This window comes from Lepidochelys kempii, chromosome 13 (assembly GCF_965140265.1).
Source record: "Lepidochelys kempii isolate rLepKem1 chromosome 13, rLepKem1.hap2, whole genome shotgun sequence".
NCBI lineage: Eukaryota > Metazoa > Chordata > Testudines > Cheloniidae > Lepidochelys > Lepidochelys kempii.
The window spans coordinates 3,167,128-3,189,548 of record NC_133268.1 but is presented as its reverse complement, the minus strand read 5'-3'; the positions used below and the strand labels follow the sequence as shown (position 1 = coordinate 3,189,548).

The 22,421-nt window shown below is 45.0% G+C and overlaps 1 protein-coding gene across 1 annotated transcript in view; it reads right to left on the bottom strand.

Moving 5' to 3' along the window:
* RAD21L1 (RAD21 cohesin complex component like 1) overlaps nucleotides 1-16,020 on the bottom strand; it is a 33,599-nt gene extending 17,579 nt beyond the window's left edge. Inside the window, exons 1-7 of the mRNA XM_073309517.1 lie at nucleotides 15,877-16,020; nucleotides 13,039-13,168; nucleotides 10,020-10,119; nucleotides 7,804-7,910; nucleotides 6,621-6,806; nucleotides 3,040-3,141; nucleotides 2,098-2,211 (exon numbers count right to left, since the gene is read on the bottom strand). Of these exons, the coding sequence (XP_073165618.1) occupies nucleotides 2,098-2,211; nucleotides 3,040-3,141; nucleotides 6,621-6,806; nucleotides 7,804-7,910; nucleotides 10,020-10,119; nucleotides 13,039-13,168; nucleotides 15,877-16,020 (883 nt within the window). The remainder of the gene's footprint in view (nucleotides 1-2,097; nucleotides 2,212-3,039; nucleotides 3,142-6,620; nucleotides 6,807-7,803; nucleotides 7,911-10,019; nucleotides 10,120-13,038; nucleotides 13,169-15,876) is intronic.
* Between the last annotated feature and the right edge of the window lie 6,401 nt (nucleotides 16,021-22,421).

Below are 22,421 nucleotides of genomic sequence, written 5' to 3'. Positions count from 1 at the left end.
CAAGAGTGTGGAATGGGGAGGGGCTGGCTTGTGATCTTCTTAAAGCAGAGATTTGGATATTAGGCCACCCTGACATTGCTGACCTTCCCTTTGTGGGCCATTTTCCCCACTTTACTTCCAGTCCACAACTCTCTTCGTAAAACATTCTTGCAGCAACTTAGAGGGCATTTTGTTTATTGCATGTGTTCTGGTAACACTCCTTGAGAAGCTAAAAGTATTGCCTTCATCTCCCACACCCCCACATCCTGAGGTCAATCTTTAAGCTAAAAAAAAACAGTGTCAATACAGCAACCACCAGCCAAACAATAAGGACATTTTGACTACAGTTTAGAACATTTTCCTCTAATTTCTTGTTGAATTATGAATATATACGAACAAGTTCTGATGCTTTAAAACTTAAGCATTAATATAATAGTTGGAATAAAAAGGACAGGCTGGAAATAGTTTAGAAAAAAGTAGAGTGAACTGGAGAATTACATTGACAATGAGGGGACCATTTCACCAAAAGTTTTCAGAAAGACAGCCTCTTCATTTTTTTGGGAATTCTGCACACTCTCAAGTTCAAATACCTCTAAGTACAGGAAGATTTATGAATATTGTACTGAAAAAGCTGTAAAGTAATGGTTTATTTAAGTAAGAGGATATGATTAAGTGTGTGAGAGACAGACAATATACCTCAAAAGCTTGTACCTTCCACCAACAGAAGTTGGTCCAATAAAAATATTATCTCACCTCCCCTCTCTCTCAGGTATTGTAAAGGCAGTTTACTCTACTGAGAAGATAGCAAGGCAAAGAATCACTAACATCCATAAAAAATAGTATTTTAGAATTAATGTCTGTTTTTGTCAGTTTTAACCCTTTAAGAGGTTGAATGAGGAGAACACCAACACATGGAGACACACATATATGCATCTCAATAGTCATTTGGCAGGAAAATTGGAAAATGTAAGCATTCTAAGGTTTAGTTTCAATATGAATGGTGCGGGTGTTTATTTCATAACATTCTTTTCCATTGTATCATTTTATGTATTTGATAACACCCACAAATGTACCACATGAGTTGGCCAGTGGATGAAACAAATTACACTTTCATTTCTTGTATCTCCAAGGACTGAAGATATCTCTTCAAGACTTCCAATTTTAATCTTCTTGAATGAACTGACTTTGAACACCTGTTAATCACAGTAATGAGGAATTTTTTTCCTTTTTCAATATCTTAGGGAAATCTTTATGTTTAAGTAAAATTAAGACCATGAAAAAAAGCATTAAAAGGTTGGAAATCTGAAGATAAGACTGTCATTCTATGCATAAAGAATTGTTGATGTTCCAGAGAAAACTGTTAAAATTCATTTCTATACAGAATGTTTTCCAACCTTAGTGTGGAATTTTCAAAAGCACACAAGGGAATTAGGAGCACACATTCAATTGAATTTTAAATCAGACCTAGTTTCTGAGGAATATTTATGAACATGCAACACAGAGATAACAATTCATCTGAGAAATTAAAGTGTGACTTGACCCTAAAAAGTGACCATAATAATAGCATGACTTCCAAAACAAATCAGATCAATTTATAAGTAAAAAGATGTTTTTTTCTGACTGCAAACCCTGAAAATTCATCCTGGAATCTGAAAGTCAATGTTGGTTCTTTCTGGCCACAACTCACAAACAAAGATTCTGCAACTGGAATTGAGTTAACAATTCTGTTGATGGTATATAAGCCAGAATTGAATACAGTTCACTCTCCTACAGCAGTATTGGTTTTGCATTGCTCACAGGAGTGAAAAGTAATAAAACTTATTTTAGTAAGTGGAGAAGACTGTGAATACACATTGGGAGTGGATCAGTTGAGTAAGAAAATGCCCTTTTTCCATAGTCACTTTTCAGAACAGAACTGAACTTTGACAGCAGGAACAGATGAAATGTACGTAAATAAAAATAATCTCTGACACAAATATCCTTAGTAATAATGAGTGAGGAGAGTAAAGCAAGTCATATAACTAGAATAATTTTATATAAAATGCTTTTCAGGGTTTTCCATGCAGCAGGAATTGTAATCTTTGCATGCACCTAACAGGAAACTGATTGAACTCTGACCTGTAGCATCAACTGGGTCAAGTGTAAATCCTTCTTTTTCATTTGTCAACAGTGTAGTTTCACTCATCTGGTGGTTTTCTTCTGGATGCATAGAACCTACATAGCTGGAATTCACTGTAAAACACACATCCCACAATCCAATAAAAATAATTTAATTAATTCATTTGGTATCAAAACACAAATATTAGAGTTAGAAAAATGAGGGTAAGTCTTAAGGTACAACCGAATTTTTTTTCTCCCTGAAACTAGTTTCTAGAACAATACTTTAATACAAATATTTTGCACTCTGCAGTTTCTTTCATCATAGGAACATAGGACTAGAAGAGACCTCCTGGGTCATCAATTCTAGTCCCCTTCTATCACAGGTATCCCCATCAGGTAAACCCATACATAAATTTATCAAGCTCCATCTTAAATCTCGATATTTTTTTCCCCTGGTACACCTACTGGAAGACTGTTTCAGAACCTCACTCATCTGATGGTTAGAAACCTGCTTCTGATTTTCTGCCTAAATTTATTCATAGCCAGCTTATGCCCATTTGCTCTTGTGCCAACACTGTCCTTTAAAAAGCTTAAATAGCTTTTCTTCTTTCCTTGTGTTTACCCTCTTGACGTATTTATAAAGAGCAATCATATCCCCTCTCATCCAAGGAGCTGATATCAAACTAAACCTCACAACATCCTATGAGGGAGAAAAAAGGTATAATGTAAAAACATGTTTCTATCAATGTCGAGTTACAGACACAGAATTCCAAGAATTAATTATACCTGAAAGGGGAACAAAGTATATAAGAAAAAAGGAAAACAGAACCCAAGGCAGCAACGAAGCAAAGGATATGATTCTGATCACATAATGCCTGCATAACACTAGTATTGTACATTAACAAATAAGTGAAGTGCTGATTTAGGTAATCAGAAGGAACAGAAACACTACAGACTCACCCACTACATTATCATCAGGAAGCTCCTGTGACAAAGGAACTTCTTCCTCCATGTCAAGAATGTCATAAATTAGGCTATTTTGCTCAGTCCTCAGCAGATTTTCTTGAAAATAAAATGCATAATTTTAATCATTCTAAGCTTTAGTGGTAATAAAACAAATGACCCGGCCAAATGTTACTATTTAAATATTAGTCTTGCGTTTAAAGCAAGAGACCGACTTAAACAAGTCTGAAGATTTAGAATTAAAGGTTTCTTAATACAAAACAATGTGTATAAAGGAGAGAATTAGACTTAATTTTGAATTTTCTGCCTTTCACCTGTGAAAGTATGATCTTTAATGTTGTTTAAAAATTTTTTTTATATATAACTTCCTTATTCTAAAAAACAAACAAAGCCCCAAACGTGTTCTAGCTTATACACAGCAGGAATCACCAAAAGCTAAATAAGTACATTTCAAAATTAAAACTAATCTGCACATTATCATATTTTACAATACCCTATGGTATATCTACTACATTAATACAAATGTAAATTTACATTTCAATTTAAAAAGCTATTAAGTCAGTCAACAGGGTAGTCATATATAAAAATGTTTTAAAATAGCATTATTTATGCAATAGGCCAGCAGAATCCATTATAATGAATTATTTAGAAGGAATTATATAGAGCTCAATCCTGCAAGATGGTGTGCATCTCTTGCGAAATCAATGGGAGCTGAGGGTGTTTGGCTAATAAGAAGAGGTGTGCAGCATCCTGCCAATGAGGCCCCAGTGCTTACAGAGAGTGCTTTATAATTAGTAAAATTCTATGTGAAAATGTCAAAATTGATTAACTCATATTACAAATTTAATCACTTACAAGACAGCTGTTTGTAAACAAACTATTTTGAGATAAATAAGCAGAAAACACCACCATACTTTGGTAAAATGTCTATTATTTTATATTTTTACACGTCTTGCAAAATCATAATGAAAATTTAACAGACCACGTACAAAGTGTACTTAGCTGCTCTTGCTATTATGAGGAGGACGAAATTAAAAAAAAGTTTATGATATTTTACTTCTTGTCAAAAAAAAATATTTGGTTTAAGTTGGCATCTATGTTTCTGCATCTATGTTTCTCCCCTGAAAGTTAAAAACAATCATTTTTTTCTTCTTCCAGCAGTTTAAAAAAAATGTACATACCAACTTTTATCCAAGTTTTTTTTTATAGTTTCATTATTAACCCTTAAAATAAGGGGTTTGTATGTAAATTCTAAGACCATTAATTATAGCTGTTTACAGTGCTGGTCCTTCAAAACGGCAGGCATAATGACACACTTGACTTGCCATTAATTTCCAAATATTTCTTTTGAGAAAAGTATTTTGTTGTAGTACAACAGGAAAGGCTGTAGTTCTAAAATGTTTTTGCTTGGATATAGATGCAAAAAACACAAGTGGAGGAAAATGGACTGAAACCAGTTTTAAGCATAAATTTCAAATGATGATTTACTTGTGATGTTTTATTATGGAAGCACCACTTGCAGTGATATATTTCAGAGTAACAGCCGTGTTAGTCTGTATTCGCAAAAAGAAAAGGAGGACTTGTGGCACCTTAGAGACTAACCAATTTATTTGAGCATGAGCTTTCGTGAGCTACAGCTCACTTCATCGGACGCATACCGTGGAAACTGCAGCAGACTTTATATACACACAGAGATCATAAAACAATACCTCCTCCCACCCCACTGTCCTGCTGGTAATAGCTTATCTAAAGTGATCATCAAGTTGGGCCATTTCCAGCACAAGTCCAGGTTTTCTCACCCTCCACTGGGTGAGAAAACCTGGAGAGAAAACCTGGACTTGTGCTGGAAATGGCCCAACTTGATGATCACTTTAGATAAGCTATTACCAGCAGGACAGTGGGGTGGGAGGAGGTATTGTTTTATGATCTCTGTGTGTATATAAAGTCTGCTGCAGTTTCCACGGTATGCGTCCGATGAAGTGAGCTGTAGCTCACGAAAGCTCATGCTCAAATAAATTGGTTAGTCTCTAAGGTGCTACAAGTCCTCCTTTTCTTTTTGCAGTGATATAGTAAAGCCAGAGCTGAGTTTTGCACTTAAAGCAGCGATTCAAGTACTTTGTTACGTATGAAGATACAGCATATCCTTCCCAAAACTACTGTACTTACTCTTTGGGAACATAATTAATTTTCTCAGAATTTACAAGTAAATTGTTAATTAGATTAAGTTAAAATTAATTTAAAAAGAGATCCTCTAAAAATATGGCATAGAATGTAGGGCTCTTTAATTGTCCTGAATGATCTTAATAACAGAATAATACAAATGATTCAGACTTTATTTACAGTTAAAACTCACTCCATAGACTACATCTGAAGACTTTATTTTTTAGGATTAATGGTAATTTCTCCCTGTTTATTCTTTATAGCTGAACATTTCTCCTCAGCAAGGGGATAACAAATAACATTCCATTACAATGAATTCTGTCTAGAACTGCCCTCTTTCATAATGGCTGCCATCCCATTTTTCTCAAGAAGACTCTGGACATAACTTAAGACATAACTTGTCCACAGTTAGGTGATCATTTTGAGAAGGTCACCTATTTCCCATTGTTCTCAGTGGGAGTGTGACCATACAGTGCTCTTAACAAAAAAGATGGGTGGCTTCACTCTTCCTGGGAACAGTGGAAAGTAGTGGTCATTTTTAAATGGGGTACATTAACTGAGGGAAGACATGGCCTCAGTCCTGCGTTGAAACCATTTTGAAAATGGGCAATTCTATGTAAGTTTCACTGAAGAAGATTCTCATGTACAAGCTTGTGCTGATGGAGAGACTTTCACTGGTAAAAAAAAAATGACAAAAAGTGACAATTAATGCTAAACATTTGTTTTCAAAAGCAAACTGTTGCACCACATCTACTAAACAGAGACGACAGAATGGGGAACCAGGGGTATAGTGCAGGAGAGGATCAGTGGGGAAGGGGAAAACTGGTTTGTGTGCACACATATGCATGTGCTGGGAAATGTGGGGTGAAGGAGAGAGGGCCAAGCAGGTGACACAATGAGGTGAAATAAAGAAAAAAACCTAATGTGTTTTAAAATATCACTTTAATTGAATCTGGAACCAAAACCACTAAAATGCCTTAATCAAAATCAAATGGTTATTGCTTGGTGTCACGAAAGGGCAAAGTTAAGACTGTCTGAATGTCCTAACTGTGCATTTCCATACCTTAACGTGTTTGAATTTCTTTTAAGTTTAACCTTAACTCTCAATTTCCTGGTTTTATAATGCCTGATTGTGGGATAATTGCACATTCCCAAAATATATTTTACCCTAAACTGCTGATATGTACTCTCACCCTTAATTTCATTTTAACGGAGTTTTGGTCTGGGATTATATAAATGAGTTCAGTTTATTATTAAGTAGTGAAAAACTAAAAATGCAAAGGAAACACACAGTAAGTTTCAGAAAAAATGTTTTCAAATACAAGTTCTATTTTTATTTACATTTTGTGTAGGGTTTTTACAGTAAAAATACTTTAGATAGAATTGATTGGACAGTGTTCATCTATGACAAACCATACCAATCATATCCCCCGGGACATCTTCATCTCCAAAACCATCGAGTTTGAATCCATGTGTGTCGTCACGTAGTATAGATTTGTCTCCAGAGAGGCTCACTGAGCTCTGATCAAGCAAGAGACTATTAGTACTGATTAATTTGCCATCATTGAAGAAGCTATGTCCTCTTAGTATTTCGGTCTCCTCACCTGAACAAACATATATAATTACTGATAACTCCTTATGTCAATACAGTTGAAATACATATATGTCAATTTCCTCAGAATTTTAGAAAATTCTCAAAATGAGGTTGCATTATAGAACAAAGAATTTAAGCTAGTTCAGTAAAAACACAAAATATATTAGGCTATATCTACATTGCACACCTTACAGTGGCACAGCTGTGCCGCTGTAAGGTACGCAGTGTCGCCGCCCTTTGTCGGCAAGAGAGAGCTCTCCTGCGGACAAAATAAAACCATCCCCAACAAGTCATGTGTGTGTGTTTTTTTCACACCCCTGACCAACTTTACCAACGAAAGTGCAGTGTAGACTTAGCCTTCGGCTTGATTTTCCTTTACATTAAGGCCTCTTTACATTCCTCTAGCAGAGGAGTGGTTGTGTTAGCTGTTCAAGTGTGATCAGCGATCGGGCTTTAATCTGTATTCTCTGATGGGCCAGCCAACTCAAGTGAGAGATTTTTGTGTGTGGACGGGACTTGGGTTGGGGTTGGGTAAGAAGTCAAGTTAACTCTGCAGTTAACACAAGCCTAAATTGCATATATTATGTTTCCACTCACTTAAAGGGGCGGCACATTTTATTACTTGATTCGACTGAAAACAATTATGTATTATTATCTGTAAGCTACAGGTAAACAAGAATTGTGCCCATTAAGTTTTAAGGCACTTATTGCTCATTTCAAAGCCCACTTTAACCAACAGGTGCATTTTCATTGACTTCAGTGGTCTTTGGATCAAGCCCAAAGAGAATAAGTAGACTCAGCAATTACAACAAGCAAACAAATCCTTCATATGAGTAAAAATAAGCTTTATGAGCTTGCATACAGTAATTAAATCTTAAAGTGTAATTTTATAAATCATTATCAATGTAAATGCATTTGCTTATGAAGTACAAATCTAATAAATTAGAAAAAATGGCGGTAAAAATTCTTACAAATTTTTCAAATTCTAATTTATCAGCTGTTCTCACCAAAATTCCCATCACTGGAAAGCATAGTCCTTCTATAATCTTCTGGAAGTGTGATGTCTTCAGGTCTGCTCTGATTCAAAGTAAAGTGTTCAGCAACATCAATGGCACTAATGAAAAATGTAAAGATATAAAAAACAACATGAATTGACATTGGCCATGTTGCTGCATGGCAAAAAGCTTGTAACCAGAGGGTCCTCAAGCCTCATATGTTTTTATTTAAAGACAAAAAGCAATAAATTACTACTTTTTAAGACTCCAAAACACCCCAGCTGATGTCAACTCTTATTCAGGGAGAAAGGCAATCTCCCAGGTAGCCAGAGCCCAAACCACTTAGGGCTTTACTGATTAAAACTGACACTTCTCATTGCATCTAGAAGCTAAAAGGAAGACAGCATAGCTACTGAAAAATAGATGCTATATATTCCCTGCATTTGATACCTCGAAGCAAGCAGGCAGCTGCCTTCTGTACATGCTGAAGCTTCTAGGTAATCTTCAAAGAAGTTTGCACAACCCATTAAATAATCTAGTCATGAAGTCACAGAGGTACAAGGACTGTGGTAAGGTCCACACTAGAGAGAAAAGCATTTAGGGTAGTGATTCTCAAAGCCAATCCACTGCTTGTTCAGGGAAAGCCCCTGCCGGGCCGGACCGGTTTGTTTACCTGCTGCATCAGCAGGTTTGGCCAATCGCAGCTCCTAGTGGCCGCGGTTCACCACTGCAGGCCAATGGGGGCTGCAGAAAGCAGCGCGGGCCAAGGGATGTGCTGGCCGCCCTTCCCACAGCCCCCATTGGCCTGGAGCGGCGAACTGCAGCCAGTGGGAGCCACTATCGGCCGCACCTGCGGACGCGGCAGGTAAACAAACCAGTCCGGCCCGGCAGGGGCTTTCCCTGAACAAGCGGCAGACTGGCTTTGAGAACCACTGATTTAGGGTATATCTTCACTACCAACGTTAAAACACTGCCGCGGCAGAACTTTAATGTGGCTGTGTAGTCATGGCACCAACACTGGGAGTGCTGTAAAAAACCCACCCCCACGAGGGGAGTAGCTCCCAGCGCTGGTGCACTGTCTATACTGCCACTTTACAACACTGAAACTTGCTTTTATTCCCACCCCCCTGTGCAAGAAAGTTTCAGCGCTGTAAAGTGGCAGTGTAGACAAGGCCTTAGCCTAATGCACTTAGACAGAGGAGCTCTTGGCTATTAAAACTACCTCCGAATCCAGGAGCAATTTGTAATCAAGATATACCCCATGACTGCAAACTTGCTTGACAGGGGAAAACATCATCCCTATCATGTTCTACAAAAACTTATTTTTACCTACCAACCACACCTTCATGTTGTCCAACTTCAGCTTCTATCAATTACATACAAGTCCCATTTTCTGCCAGATACAATGTCACATAATGGACTCCTCAATATAGCATATCATCTGTAAATTAAACCCTATAAACTCTTTAATTAATTTGAAAAAGGGAGCTCCATCATTGTTCCTCACACAGTGGCACATTTTACTACTTGATTCGACTGAAAACAATTATGTATTATTATCTGTAAGCTACAGGTTTTCTGAAATTAGATTTATAACAAAAAATAGCAAAGACTTTCAGATCCAAAATAACTACATTTATTGAGATGTAAAGGGAAAATGTCTGAGAAGGTGCACTATGCTTTGGCTTTGACCCCACTAAAGTCCATCAGAAACAAGTGTTTTAGTTCCCAGATCTTAATAACTTCTGAAGTGTCAACATGCTGCCTCCCATTGCCTACCAGACCTCAGGGAGCAAAAGACCAGAATTTTAAATTCAGTTTTAGATCATAGCAGCGAAGGATTGCTATGCCATGGATCCAGGCTACTCTGTTCTTACAACAGAATGAAATTTAGGCTACTTGGGCTGCCTCCTCTGGAGCATAGCAGTTCAACTTTTCTGTCTCTAGTATTCATTCAAATAAATTAAATGAAAAACTTCTAAAGCCTAAATTGAAACAACTACTTCATTGAAAAGGACTGTGTTCATAAAATGGGATTGGAAGAACTATACCAATACATAATTCTATGGCTTAGAATATGGAAGAATCAGGTTATCAAATTCAAATAACTGGAATAACTGTACCACCTGCATGCTGAGTATGGGTCAGATAATAAGCAAGAACATACAGTTTTACCTCTGAGAAAATGAGGCCAGACAAAATATAAAAAAAAGCTGAGAAACATTTACTTCAAGTCAGGTAGTTGTGTGTCAAAATCAGGAAATTCTTCAGGCAATGTAATGGAATTATAAGCAGCTTCAAAGCTCTCTTCTGGAAGATCAACAAGTCCTAAAAGAAAAGCAAAATATAACAAAATAAGCAGTGATAAGGAGTCATGTTCTCACAAGTGTTTACAAAAACTTATGTTTACAAACACGAAAGCTTATGCCCAAATAAATTTATTAGTCTCTAAGGTGCCAAAAGGACTCCTCGTTGTTTTTACAATAAGACTGTTAATCTATCAAGGAGTTCTGGTGCCATCATAAACTAAGTTTACCATTGTTACTAGGACCCAAAAATGGAATTTAATCTTTAATTCATGTACATTTCAGAGGCATACTATTTATTGGCATACATACAAATGTATGGTGCCATTGAAAAATGCTAGAGGTTCTGAAATGCTGTCAGTCTGCTGGAACTACTAACTAGTAGTTGTTTAAAGACCATGGAAAATTTTGGTCACTAACAACCACTAAGGCAAGGTATACACTAGGAAATTAGGTTGACATAACTACATTGCTATGGGGTGTGACAAATCCACACCCCAAGCTACACAGTGAAACTGACCTAATTCCCTCCATAGACAACGCTAAGTCAACAGGAGAATTCTCCCGTTGACATAGCTATCACCTCGCAGGGAGGTGGAGTACCTACACCGATGGGAGAAGCGTCTCCCATTGGCATAGGTAAGGTCTTCACTGAAGCACTGCAGCTATGTCACTGCAGTGGTTTATGTGACGGGATCCCTGGGGCATATCCTGGGACTGTGGGACTGCTGTGTCCCCTTAACTCTCCAGCCTGGGCTGTCTCTCTCAATGCTTTGCTTGTGACAAGAAGCAAACCCCTCCAGGTGCTGTTATAACTCAACACAACTGCATGTGGAGCCCCATACCCAGCTAGAGTGCATGAATGCTCCCAGAGCCACTCATGAATCACACAGAGAAAGCACCAGCCAAATCCCCCCCAGCTCCCAGCCTTGTAATTCAGGACCATACCATTTTGCACTGCTCAAGACCCATGGGGCCACTCTGTTCTGTTTTATACATATCCCTTAGTCCAGTGGTTTTCAAACTTTTTTTCTGGCGACCCAGTTGAAGAAATTTGTTGATGCTCACGACCCAACGGAGCTGGGGATGAGGGGTTTGGGATGTGGGAGGGGATCAGGGCTAGGGCACTCGGTTGGGGTACGAGTGTGAGGGCTGCAAGGTTGGGCCGGGAATGAGGGATTCACTTTGTGGGAGGGGGCTCTTGCCGAGTCAGGGGGTTGGGATGCAGGAGGGGGTCAGGGCTCTGGTCTGGGGGTGCAGGCTCTGGAGTGGGGCCGGGGATGAGGGGTTTGGGGTGCAGGAAGGAGCTCTGGGCTTCGGGGGGCTCAGGGCTGAGGCAGGTGATTGGGGCGCAGGGTTGAGGCCCGGGCTTATCTCGGGTGGCTCCCGGTCAGCAGCACATCAGGAGTGCTAAGGCAGGAGGCTTCCTGATGGTCCTGGCACCGTGGACCGCGCTGCGCCCTGGCAGCAGCCAGCAGCAGGTCCAGCTCCTAGGCAGAGGTGAGCAAGTGGCTCTGTGCAGCTCTCACCCGCAGGCAGTGCCCCACCAGCTCCCAATGGCTGGGAACAGGCCAATGGGAGTGCAGAGCTGATGCTTGGGGTGGGGGCAGTGCACGGAGCCCCATGGCTCCCCTGCCTAGGAGCCTCACCTGCTACTGGCAGCTTCCGGGCGCAGCACGATGTCAGAACAGGTAGGGACTAGCCTGCCTTAGCCAGGCAGCACCACCAACGAGACTTTTAATGGCCCAGTCAGCGGTGCTCACCAAAGCTGCCATGACCCTTACATTCCGCAATCCCATACTGGGTCATGACCCACAGGTTGAAAACCACTTCCTTAGTCCATGAGCTTGGAGAACATAAGTCCAGGCATGTATGGCGGTCATTGCTGAGTCACCAGGCAAGGCTGGTTGAGCAATTCTCCTGGTGTGGCCTTGTTCAAACGAGTAATTGAATTGTAATTCCCTTGCTGGACAATGGCTGTTGGTTGTTTGATACCCACCCAGGCGTTGGTTAGCAACCTTGTCCTTGACTCTGGGGATCTAATACCTAGACAATTCCCCAACTCACAGCATATTTTAGTGACAACCATAAAACACAGTCTCATTACTTCATATGCACTAATGATATACGTATTTAGATAGAACAATGGCTTTCAGCATATCATAACCTTTCCTTTGATACACCACATGGCATGCTTTATGTGAAATATCACAGTTATATATAAATGATGAATATGTGGGTTACAGGGCACTCCCGCTAGGTATATAGTGTCACAGTTTAAGTGTAGACCTGCCCTAGACCATAAAAAGGTTAAATGACTTGACAAAGGTCATATAATTACTTAATGGTACATTTGGGAATAAAGCCAAAGTTCCTCTGTTCATAGCCCTCTGCTCTAAGCATGAAACAATACTACCTCCCCAAAGGAGCCAAAAAGATCAAATTACATTCAAAATAACCATTAATTCTTTTTGTTAAGCACCAGGAAGTCCAACTTGTGTTGAAATCAATAATGTATATCTGACTGGAATATCCCAAATGAAATTTAAAGATAAGAAGCTGTAAAGCAGTGGTCCTCAAAGCCGGTCTGCTGCTTGTTTAGGGAAAGCTCCTGGCGGGCCGGACCGGTTTGTTTACCTGCCGCATCAGCAGGTTCGGCCGATCGTGGCTCCCACTGGCCATGGTTTGCCGCTCCAGGCCAATGGGCGCTGCAGGAAGGGCGGCAGCATGTCCCTTGGCCTGCGCCGCTTCCCGCAGCCCCCATTGGCCTGGAGCGGTGAACCGTGGCCAGTGGGAGCCGCGATCGGCCGAACCTGCTGACGCGGCAGGTAAACAAACCGGTCTGGTGCACCAGGGGCTTTCCCTGAACAAGCGGCAGACTGGCTTTGAGAACCACTGCTGTAAATGACATGGACAGACAAATGCAGAATTCGGTACATACCTGGACGAAAGGCCATCTTCATTTTCACTAAAGCTTCACTGCAGTCTGCCAAAAGGTATTTTGCCTTCCTATGATAGATTCGCACCACTCCCAAAAGCAAGTGTCCTGAGGTGCGCAGAGCAATGTTAACCTTTAATGATTTTTTTAAATGGTTCAAGTATTAATATTCGTGGCAAAATCATTAAGACAAAATGATAGTATAGTTACTATACAAAGCAAAAGGTATACTAGTGAAGTCTTTGAACAGTTTCTTTATGTGCTAGCTAAGTATAGAAAAAGAGCTCAATTAAACAATAAAACAACATGGTATGTGTCATTCTGAGATATTCAGGCTAACACAGAGTTGGAGATCAAGAGCTATTGTCACTTAAAAGAAGACAATTCCTGGTGGATAGGGTACTGGACTAGGACTCAGAAGACTTTGGTTCTGTTCCTGGCTCTGCCACACTTGCTATGTGACCTCAGGCAACTCACTTCACCTCTGTGTTCTGTCTCCCCCACCCACACTTTATCTGTCTTGTCTATTTAGATTGCAAGCTTTTCAAGACATGGACTAGCCCTTACTATGCATTTGTACAGTGCCTTGAACTGGGGCCACAATCTTGGCTGGAGTTTCTAGGAAGAATTTTTGAACAAATGCACCATGAAACCAGGGTTGCTGGAACAATTTTTATAGTGGAGGTGCTGAGAGCCATTGAACCGAACTGTAAACCCTGTATATAATGGAAACCACTTCAAGCTGGGGGGTGCAGTAGTGCCCCCAGCACCCCTAGTTCTGGCACCTATACATGAAACCAATGATATACCTGAGATACATCAATTATATTTTCACCCTCTGGAAAGACAACTTAGAAATTCGTTATCGACAGCCAGGCACTCAGATACCACAGAATATGCACCAAGGAGAAAGTCCAGGATATACACCTTAACACACTGAAAAACATCTTCACCAAAGAAGGACATTCCACCAGAGAAGCAGACCACATCATGGAATGGGCCACCCAAATATACCTGCTTCAATACAGAAATAAAGCCCTCTCCGACCGCACACCCCTACCTCCGCACACTGGAACTCATATCGGATATCATCGAACAACTACAACTCATACTTGATGGGGATCCCACCCTGAAAGAAATCTTTCCTGAACCCCTTCTTCTGACCTTCAAACAACACCCCACCTCTCCAAGCTCATCATCAGAAAGCAAGCTCTACACAGATCAGGACCCAGCAACTCAATGCAGCACCAGACACAGCCAGAGCAACAGATGCAAAACCTGCAGACATATCTACACTGCTACAATGATCAACACCCCTGCAACTCACCTTTCAAGATTCATGGATCCCACACAAACCTATCACAAAATATGATGTACCTCACCAGTGCACTAAATGCCCAAATAACAACGATGTGGGTGAAACGAGATAATCACTCTGCTCTCAAATTAACTCTCACAGGAAAATGATAAAAGACAACACCACCACATCACCTCTGGGCAAACACTTTTCACTAAGTGATCACTACATATCTGACCTCTCAGTCCTTGTCCTCAAAGGAAACCTGTACAACACCTTCAAAACATGAGCCTGGGAGATTAAAGGCATAACTTTGATAGCCACTAAAAATCATGGGAACAGAGAGACTGAATTTATTGCTTATTACAATAATCTATGCTATTAACCATCCCCCCCACCAGCTGCCTTCCCCCTCTTCCGTTGCCCCACTTCACCTCGAAGGGTCATAAGAACATAAGAATGACCATACTAGGTCAGACCAAAGGTCCATCCAGCCCAGTATCCTGTCTTCCGACAGTGGCCAATGCCAGGTACCCCAGAGGCAGTGAACTTAACAGGTAATGATCAAGTGATCTCTCTCTTGTCATCCATCTCCACCCTCTGACAAACAGAGGCTAGGGACACCATTCCGTAACCATCCTGGCTAATAGCCATTAATGGACATAACCTCTATGAATTTATCCAGTTCTCTTTTAAACCCTGTTATAGTCCTAACCTTCACAACCTCCTCAGGCAAGGAGTTCCACAGGATGACTGTGCGCTGAGTGAAGAAGAACTTCCTTTTATTTGTTTTAAACCTGCTACCCATTAATTTCATTTGGTGGCCCCTAGTTCTTATATTATGGAAACAAGTAAATAAATTTTCCTTATTCACTTTCTCCACACCACTCATGATTTTATAGACCTCTATCATATCCCCCCCTTAGACTCCTCTTTTCCAAGCTGAAAAGTCCTAGCCTTTTTAATCTCTCCTCCTATGGGACCCGTTCCAAACCCCTAATCATTTTAGTTGCCCTTTTCTGAACCTTTTTTAATGCCAGTTTATCTTTTTTGAGATGAGGGGACCACATCTGTATGCAGTATTCAAGTTGTGGGCGTACCATGGATTTATATAAGGGCAATAAGATATTCTCTGTCTTCTTCTCTATCCCTTTTTTAATCATTCCTAACATCCTGTTTGCTTTTTTGACTGCCGCTGCACACTGCGTGGACGTCTTCAGAGAACTATCCACAATGACTCCAAGATCTCCAAGGTCCCTTGATATATGTTAAGTATTTATGCTAAACAATCCGTTCCACATTTTATTTAGCTGTGGCACTAAGGAGTACCTTTCCCACACCTGAAGAAGAGCTCTGGGTAAACTGGGCTTGGCTCCCACACCAACAGAAGTTGGTCCAATAAAAGATATTACCTCACCTACCTTGTCTCTCTGACTTCAGATATGGACCTTTACACTATTTGTTGATGTATTCTTTTTCAAAAAAAAAAAAAAAAGGATCTACCTTTCTCCAACTGGTCTTAAACATCTCAGTCAGTTACATACCTTTGGTGAAATGATCTTTTCAATGGTAGTCTCCAAATTGCATTCAAATATGTGAGTTTTTGTGAGCTTCTTCTCCCAGTGAGCGGCGAGCCATATTTTGGCCAATGGCCCACGCTTGTTCATAAACAAATGCATATAGAACATTTTGCCTATACTTGGTAGCTGAATTCACGTGAACTAGGGAAAAACATAAGAATTAATCTTAAAAACTGGAATGCACAATTTTAATGGAGATTAAAGAAAACTGACTTTAATGTTCATTATAAGATAAAGGGATAAAATACTTCGGATTGGATTTTCAGGCAGTTTAGGTCTGCAAAATGTTTGTGTAATTAATCCTATTGTGTGTAGAAATTGTGTGACTACGCATGAAAATGTGTCTGATTAGCTGTTTCTGTGCATAATAGTGGTAACTACACAATTACACATGATTTTTGGGCCCCTAGACTCTCTAAAAATCTAGATCTTTCAGTAAATTATTAGAAGCCATCTGCTGGTTACAGCCACATACAGCTCTTATTTTGATAGGGACATATGTCGGATAATCTGTATAAAATAAAGTGACAAAATGTAAGCCATGCTGAACATTTCTGTTGTCAGAAATCAAAGAGCGGGTGTTTTTTGAGCGGAATGCTTATTTTAAAAAGTACTTGGCTCAATAGTAGAGAAGAAAAGGGAATAGGAAAAAAGCAGGGGAAATGGAGAAAAAGTAGGAGAATTAAAAGGAAATCGATATTGAAAAGAAAAAAGGGCATGAGGTACACCCAACTACAGAAGACACTCTCTTTTGTAGCACTAGCTTATAAAGGCAAGAAAGGACCGTTTCTAGCTTCTGGGTAGAGGCGGGAATAATGCTACTTACTTTTCTTTGTACTTTTCTTTGAGATCTACAGACAAAACGTGCTATAAAATATATAAGTATTATTATCTCGTTACCCGTACAGAGTCAAGAAGCAGCCATTGGCTGTCTCCCACCACATAGAGGGTAAAAAGAGGCTGCCATATTCATTACAATCCCTGCTGAAGAAAGGAGCCACTGCCTCTGAAGTACCAGTGAGCCACAGTAGATGGCATTCTAGGGCATGGACTTCCCAAAATGCATTTTAATAAAATGTTGCCATGGTCTTCAGAAAAAGGAGGAGGAGTAAAGGGAATACTATAGATCTGCTGAAACAGAAAGTACAAGCAGTTACTTTTCAGATCCTCTTCCAAATACCCTTCCTCTACTTCCTTCTTGTGAATAGCCACCCATTGTTCCTCTCTTTCACCCCAATCTACCTTTTTTTTACTTTGCACATATCGAAAAACTTTGTCAGTATTATTCATTCTGTAAAGTGGCTTTGTAATGTGGTATGACAGAGAGCAGCTAAGGTGTCATAGTCCTTTCCGCTCCCCATGGATAATTGTTGAAGTATTGTTTCATAGCAGGTGGAGGCTCATGAGGGGAGCCAAGTGTGTGTGTGTGTACTGGATAGTTATGACAGTTGGATGGAGGCTTTATCTTTGCTAATGGGACAATTTCGAGTTAAGAAGCAGCTTTTCATGAAAGAATGGATGAGAGGAAGAATTTAGGGCTGCAAGGGTTTTCATTTGTGGGGGATAAGGTTGGAAGTTGGGAAGGTTTCACTACCATGGGGATTCAATTTATAGGAAGATAAGCAGATTCCAGCTAGGGTGTGGAATATTGCAAAAGCAGACTGGAATGGAACAGAAAGTTTCTGGCCTTCCATCCCCTCTTTCCAATCACCACCAACTAGCCGTCCAGCCTCTTGCCCTCCTCCTCCGAGTGTGCCACAACCCATGAAACTGTGCACACCAGAGTGTGCAAAACAACTGGTGCACACCAGAGGGTGCAAACCCATGTCATTAGCACACACACAACTCAATGTGGAAGTTCTTGAACCACTGCAGAAGGATCTAAATTTGTTGGTGCAGGGAAGAGAATGTTTTCAAAACATGGGCTGCCCACCTAAGCTTTGTTTAGTTTGCCAGAATAGAGAATGAGTGTGAGGGGGGTTTGGGGAGATAAAGAAGCGGGGGTAGCTGGAGAGAGGAAATAAAGTTGGAGAGTGGGAAAATGTGTAGGGGCAAGGGCTAGGGGAGCAGCTATGAACGAGGTATGTGGAGAAAGCAGGTTGTAAGCCAGGTACATGCAGTGGAGAATGAAGTGAAAGAAGGGGTATGTGGGGATGAGAGCTGTATTATATGGCATGTAGGGGAAAGGGGTATAGGATGAGGGGGAATCAGGAATACGTGGGGAGGGGCACAGGGAGAAGGTGCAGGAGAGATGTGGGGCAGGGAATGATGGATTATGTGCAAGAGGAGGGTGGTAGAGGGAATGAGAGGGGTACATGGGAAGAAGACAGAAGGGGCAGGGGTATGATAGGGCATGGGGGTACAGAGTGAAGGGGAAGATAAGGCATATATAAGAGGAGGGGTGTATGGTATGATAGGTAGAGGCAATATAGGGCATGAGGGCACGTATATGGAGTAGGGATATGATAGGACACACGACATAGACTGTGTGTGTTGGTGTATGGGGTGAGGGCAGGGATGATATAGGGCATTGGAGTACATGGTGGGATGGTATGTGTGGGTGTATGCGGTAAGGTGGTACAAGGCATGGGGAATGCAGGTTAGGGGGGTATGTGGTACTCCTGAGGGCATTCTGTGCCAAAAATTTAAAAATTCTGCGCACAATATTTTAAAATTCTGCAAGTTTCATTTGTCAATAAACAAACGTAGAGGCTCCAGCATGGCAGCAGAGAGCACAGGCCATGGGCTGCACGAAGGTGGGAGATCACTCTGCAGCCTCCCTACCCCTGACCTCAGCGGTGAGGCTGCACCAGACCCTGACAAAGCACAAGGCCTGGGCCTGCCCCAGAAACACCCTGGGGTCCTGACCCTCTGAGCCAGGTGCACTAGGTGTAGGGCAGGTAGGCTCAACAAGGCAGGATCCAAGTGTGAAGGGGCATAGTGTGGGGGGATCCAGGTGTGGGGTGAAAGGGTTCTGTGTGGGACAATATGGGTGCAGGCAGCTCAGTGGGGGGACCTAGGTGTCGGGGGATCTGGATGCACAGAGGTTCATGGTGGGGGTGGGGGGAGTTCCAGGAACAGGGGCAATTGGACTGCAGGGGCTTCCAGGTGAAGGTGCTCAGAGGGAGGGGTCTGGGTGCTGGGGGAGTGGGGCTTGGTGGGGGGGGTCTGGGTGCAGGTACTTGGGGGTCAGTGGCATGGGGGTCTGGATGTGGAGGCTCAGGGTGGTGCAGGGGGTGGTGTAGGTGCATCAGGGTGGGGGTTTGAGTGCAGTGAGCTCATTGGGGCATGGCCTGGGTGCAGGGGTTGGAGTCCGGAAGCTAAGGGGCCAGCTGCAGGGGGGGCTCCAGATGCAGGGGTTGCAGTTGAATAGGATGGGGTTCAAGTATGGAAAGCTAGTGGGGGTTCTGGATGTACCGGGTTAGGCTTCACAGGGGTGTCTGGGTATGGGAGGTTCGGATGCACGGCGGTTGGGTGGATGAGGGAGCAGCTCCCTGTATAGTAACCCCACCCTCCCCCAGTTGAGGAGCGATGTGGGCAGGAAGCAGGGGAGGCGGCTGACCTTCCTGCAGCTGGGGGAGGTTCTGACACAATCCCAGCAACTCCTTGCAGGCGAAGAGGAAGTCCCATCCTCTACTGCCTCCACCCCAGATGGGACTAGCAGCTGATCCCGCTTCATGTTATGAGCCATTGGCTGGGGTGCGATTTACCTCTCTGCCGGCTGCCTGAAACGATGTACCCACACGGCTAGGGAGTGGTACGTGACTGCTCTTGCAGCTTCCCTTTGCTTCCCTGTCAGAAAGTCATTTTTCTGCAGGGAAGCAAAGAAATCTGTGGGGGACATGAATTCTGTGCACATGCAGTGGTGCAGAATTCCCCCAGGAGTAATGTGGGGAGTACAGGTATATGGAGTGAGGATGGCATAGGGGTGCAGGGGATGCTGGATGGGGGGGTACGCAGGGATGTATGGGGTGTAGGGCATGGGGTATACATGGGGGTGGAAGGTAGGTGTGTCAGGGTGGGGTACATAGGATATGAGGTGATGGGGTGGAGGACATGGGGTGTATATGAGGATGCAGGTTGGGGATAGTGAGGTGAGGGGGTGTGGAGTACAGAGCAGGGGTGAGGGTGATGGAGGTCCTGGGAGTGCAGGGTGTGATACATGGGGTGAATATGGAGGGGGATGGAGGTGCAGGGTGGGTACATGGGGTGAGGGGGACGGTGGTGGAGGGCACAGGGTATATACGGGGATGCAGGGTGGGGTACATGGGGTGAGAGGATAGAGGGCATGGGGAGTGTGTGGGGGTGCAAGGTGGGGTACATGGGGTGAGGGGGATGAAGGGCACAGGGAGTACATGGGGATGGAGGGATGTGGGGTAAGGGGTACAGGGGAGAGGGGGGTGCAGAAGGCACGGGGAGTACATGGGGGTGCAGGGTGGGGGATGTGGGGTGAGGAGTACTTGGGGTAAGGGGGTGCAGAGGGCATGGGGAATGTGGGGCTGCAGGGTGGGGGATATGGGGTGCAAGGGTGAGGGGGGTGCAGGGTGGGAGACGGGGGTACAGGGGAGAGGGGGATGCAGGGCACGGGGAGTACATGGGGTGCAGGGTGGGGGATATGGGGTGAGGGGTACATGGGGTGAGGGGGGTGCAGAGGGCACGGGGAGTGTGGGGGGGCTGCAGGGTGGGGGATGTGGGGTGCAGGGGTGAGGGGGGTTCAGGGGGCACAGGGAGCATGGGGGGTGCAGGGTGGGGGATGGGGGTGCAGGGGTGAGGGGGGTGCAGAGGGCACAGGGAGTGTGTGTGGGGGTGCAGGGTGCATGGGTGGGAGTACATGGGGGTGGAGGGATGTGGGGTGAGGGGGGTGCAGAGGGCACGGGGAGTGTGGGGGGTGCAGGGGTGGGGGATGCAGGGCACGGGGAGTACATGGGGGTGGAGGGATGTGGGGTGAGGGGGGTGCAGAGGGCACGGGGAGTGTGGGGGTGCAGGGGTGAGGGGGGTGGGGGTGCAGAGGGCACGGGGAGTGTGGGGGGTGCAGGGGTGAGAGGGGTGGGGGTGCAGAGGGCACGGGGAGTGTGGGGGGTGCAGAGGGCACGGGGAGTACATGGGGGTGGAGGGATGTGGGGTGAGGGGGGTGCAGAGGGCACGGGGAGTGTGGGGGTGCAGGGGGTGGGAGTGCAGAGGGCACGGGGAGTGTGGGGGGTGCAGGGGTGAGGGGGTGGGGGTGCAGAGGGCATGGGGAGTGTGGGGGTGCAGGGGTGAGGGGGGTGGGGGTGCAGAGGGCACGGGGAGTCTGGGGGGTGCAGGGGTGCAGGGGTGAGGGGGGGTGCAGAGGGCACGGGGAGTGTGGGGGGTGCAGGGGTGAGGGGGGTGGGGGTGCAGAGGGCACGGGGAGTGTGGGGGTGCAGGGGTGAGGGGGGTGGGGGTGCAGAGGGCACGGGGAGTCTGGGGGGTGCAGGGGTGAGGGGGGGTGCAGAGGGCACGGGGAGTGTGGGGGTGCAGGGGTGAGGGGGGGTGCAGAGGGCACGGGGAGTGTGGGGGGTGCAGGGGTGAGGGGGGTGGGGGTGCAGAGGGCACGGGGAGTGTGGGGGTGCAGGGGTGAGGGGGTGGGGGTGCAGAGGGCACGGGGAGTACATGGGGGTGGAGGGATGTGGGGTGAGGGGGGTGCAGAGGGCACGGGGAGTGTGGGGGTGCAGGGGGTGGGAGTGCAGAGGGCACGGGGAGTGTGGGGGGTGCAGGGGTGAGGGGAGTGTGGGGGGTGCAGAGGGCACGGGGAGTACATGGGGGTGGAGGGATGTGGGGTGAGGGGGGTGCAGAGGGCACAGGGAGTGTGGGGGGTGCAGGGGTGAGGGGGGTGAGGGTGCAGAGGGCACGGGGAGTGTGGGGGGTGCAGAGGGCATGGGGAGTACATGGGGTGGAGGGATGTGGGGTGAGGGGGGTGCAGAAGGCACGGGGAGTGTGTGAGGGGGTGCAGGGGTGAGGGGGTGCAGAGGGCACGGGGAGTGTGGGGGGTGCAGGGGTGAGGGGGGTGGGGGTGCAGAGGGCACGGGGAGTACATGGGGGTGGAGGGATGTGGGGTGAGGGGGGTGCAGAGGGCACGGGGAGTGCGGGGAGGGCACGGGGAGTGTGGGGGGTGCAGGGGTGAGGGGGGTGGGGGTGGAGGGCACGGGGAGTACATGGGGGTGGAGGGATGTGGGGTGAGGGGGGTGCAGAGGGCACGGGGAGTGTGTGAGGGGGTGCAGGGGTGAGGGGGGTGGGGGTGCAGAGGGCACGGGGAGTGTGGGGGTGCAGGGGTGAGGGGGGTGGGGGTGCAGAGGGCACGGGGAGTGTGGGGGTGCAGGGGTGAGGGGGTGGGGGTGCAGAGGGCACGGGGAGTACATGGGGGTGGAGGGCACGGGGAGTGCGGGGAGGGCACGGGGAAGGTGGGGGGTGCAGGGGTGAGGGGGGTGGGGGTGGAGGGCACGGGGAGTACATGGGGGTGGAGGGATGTGGGGTGAGGGGGGTGCAGAGGG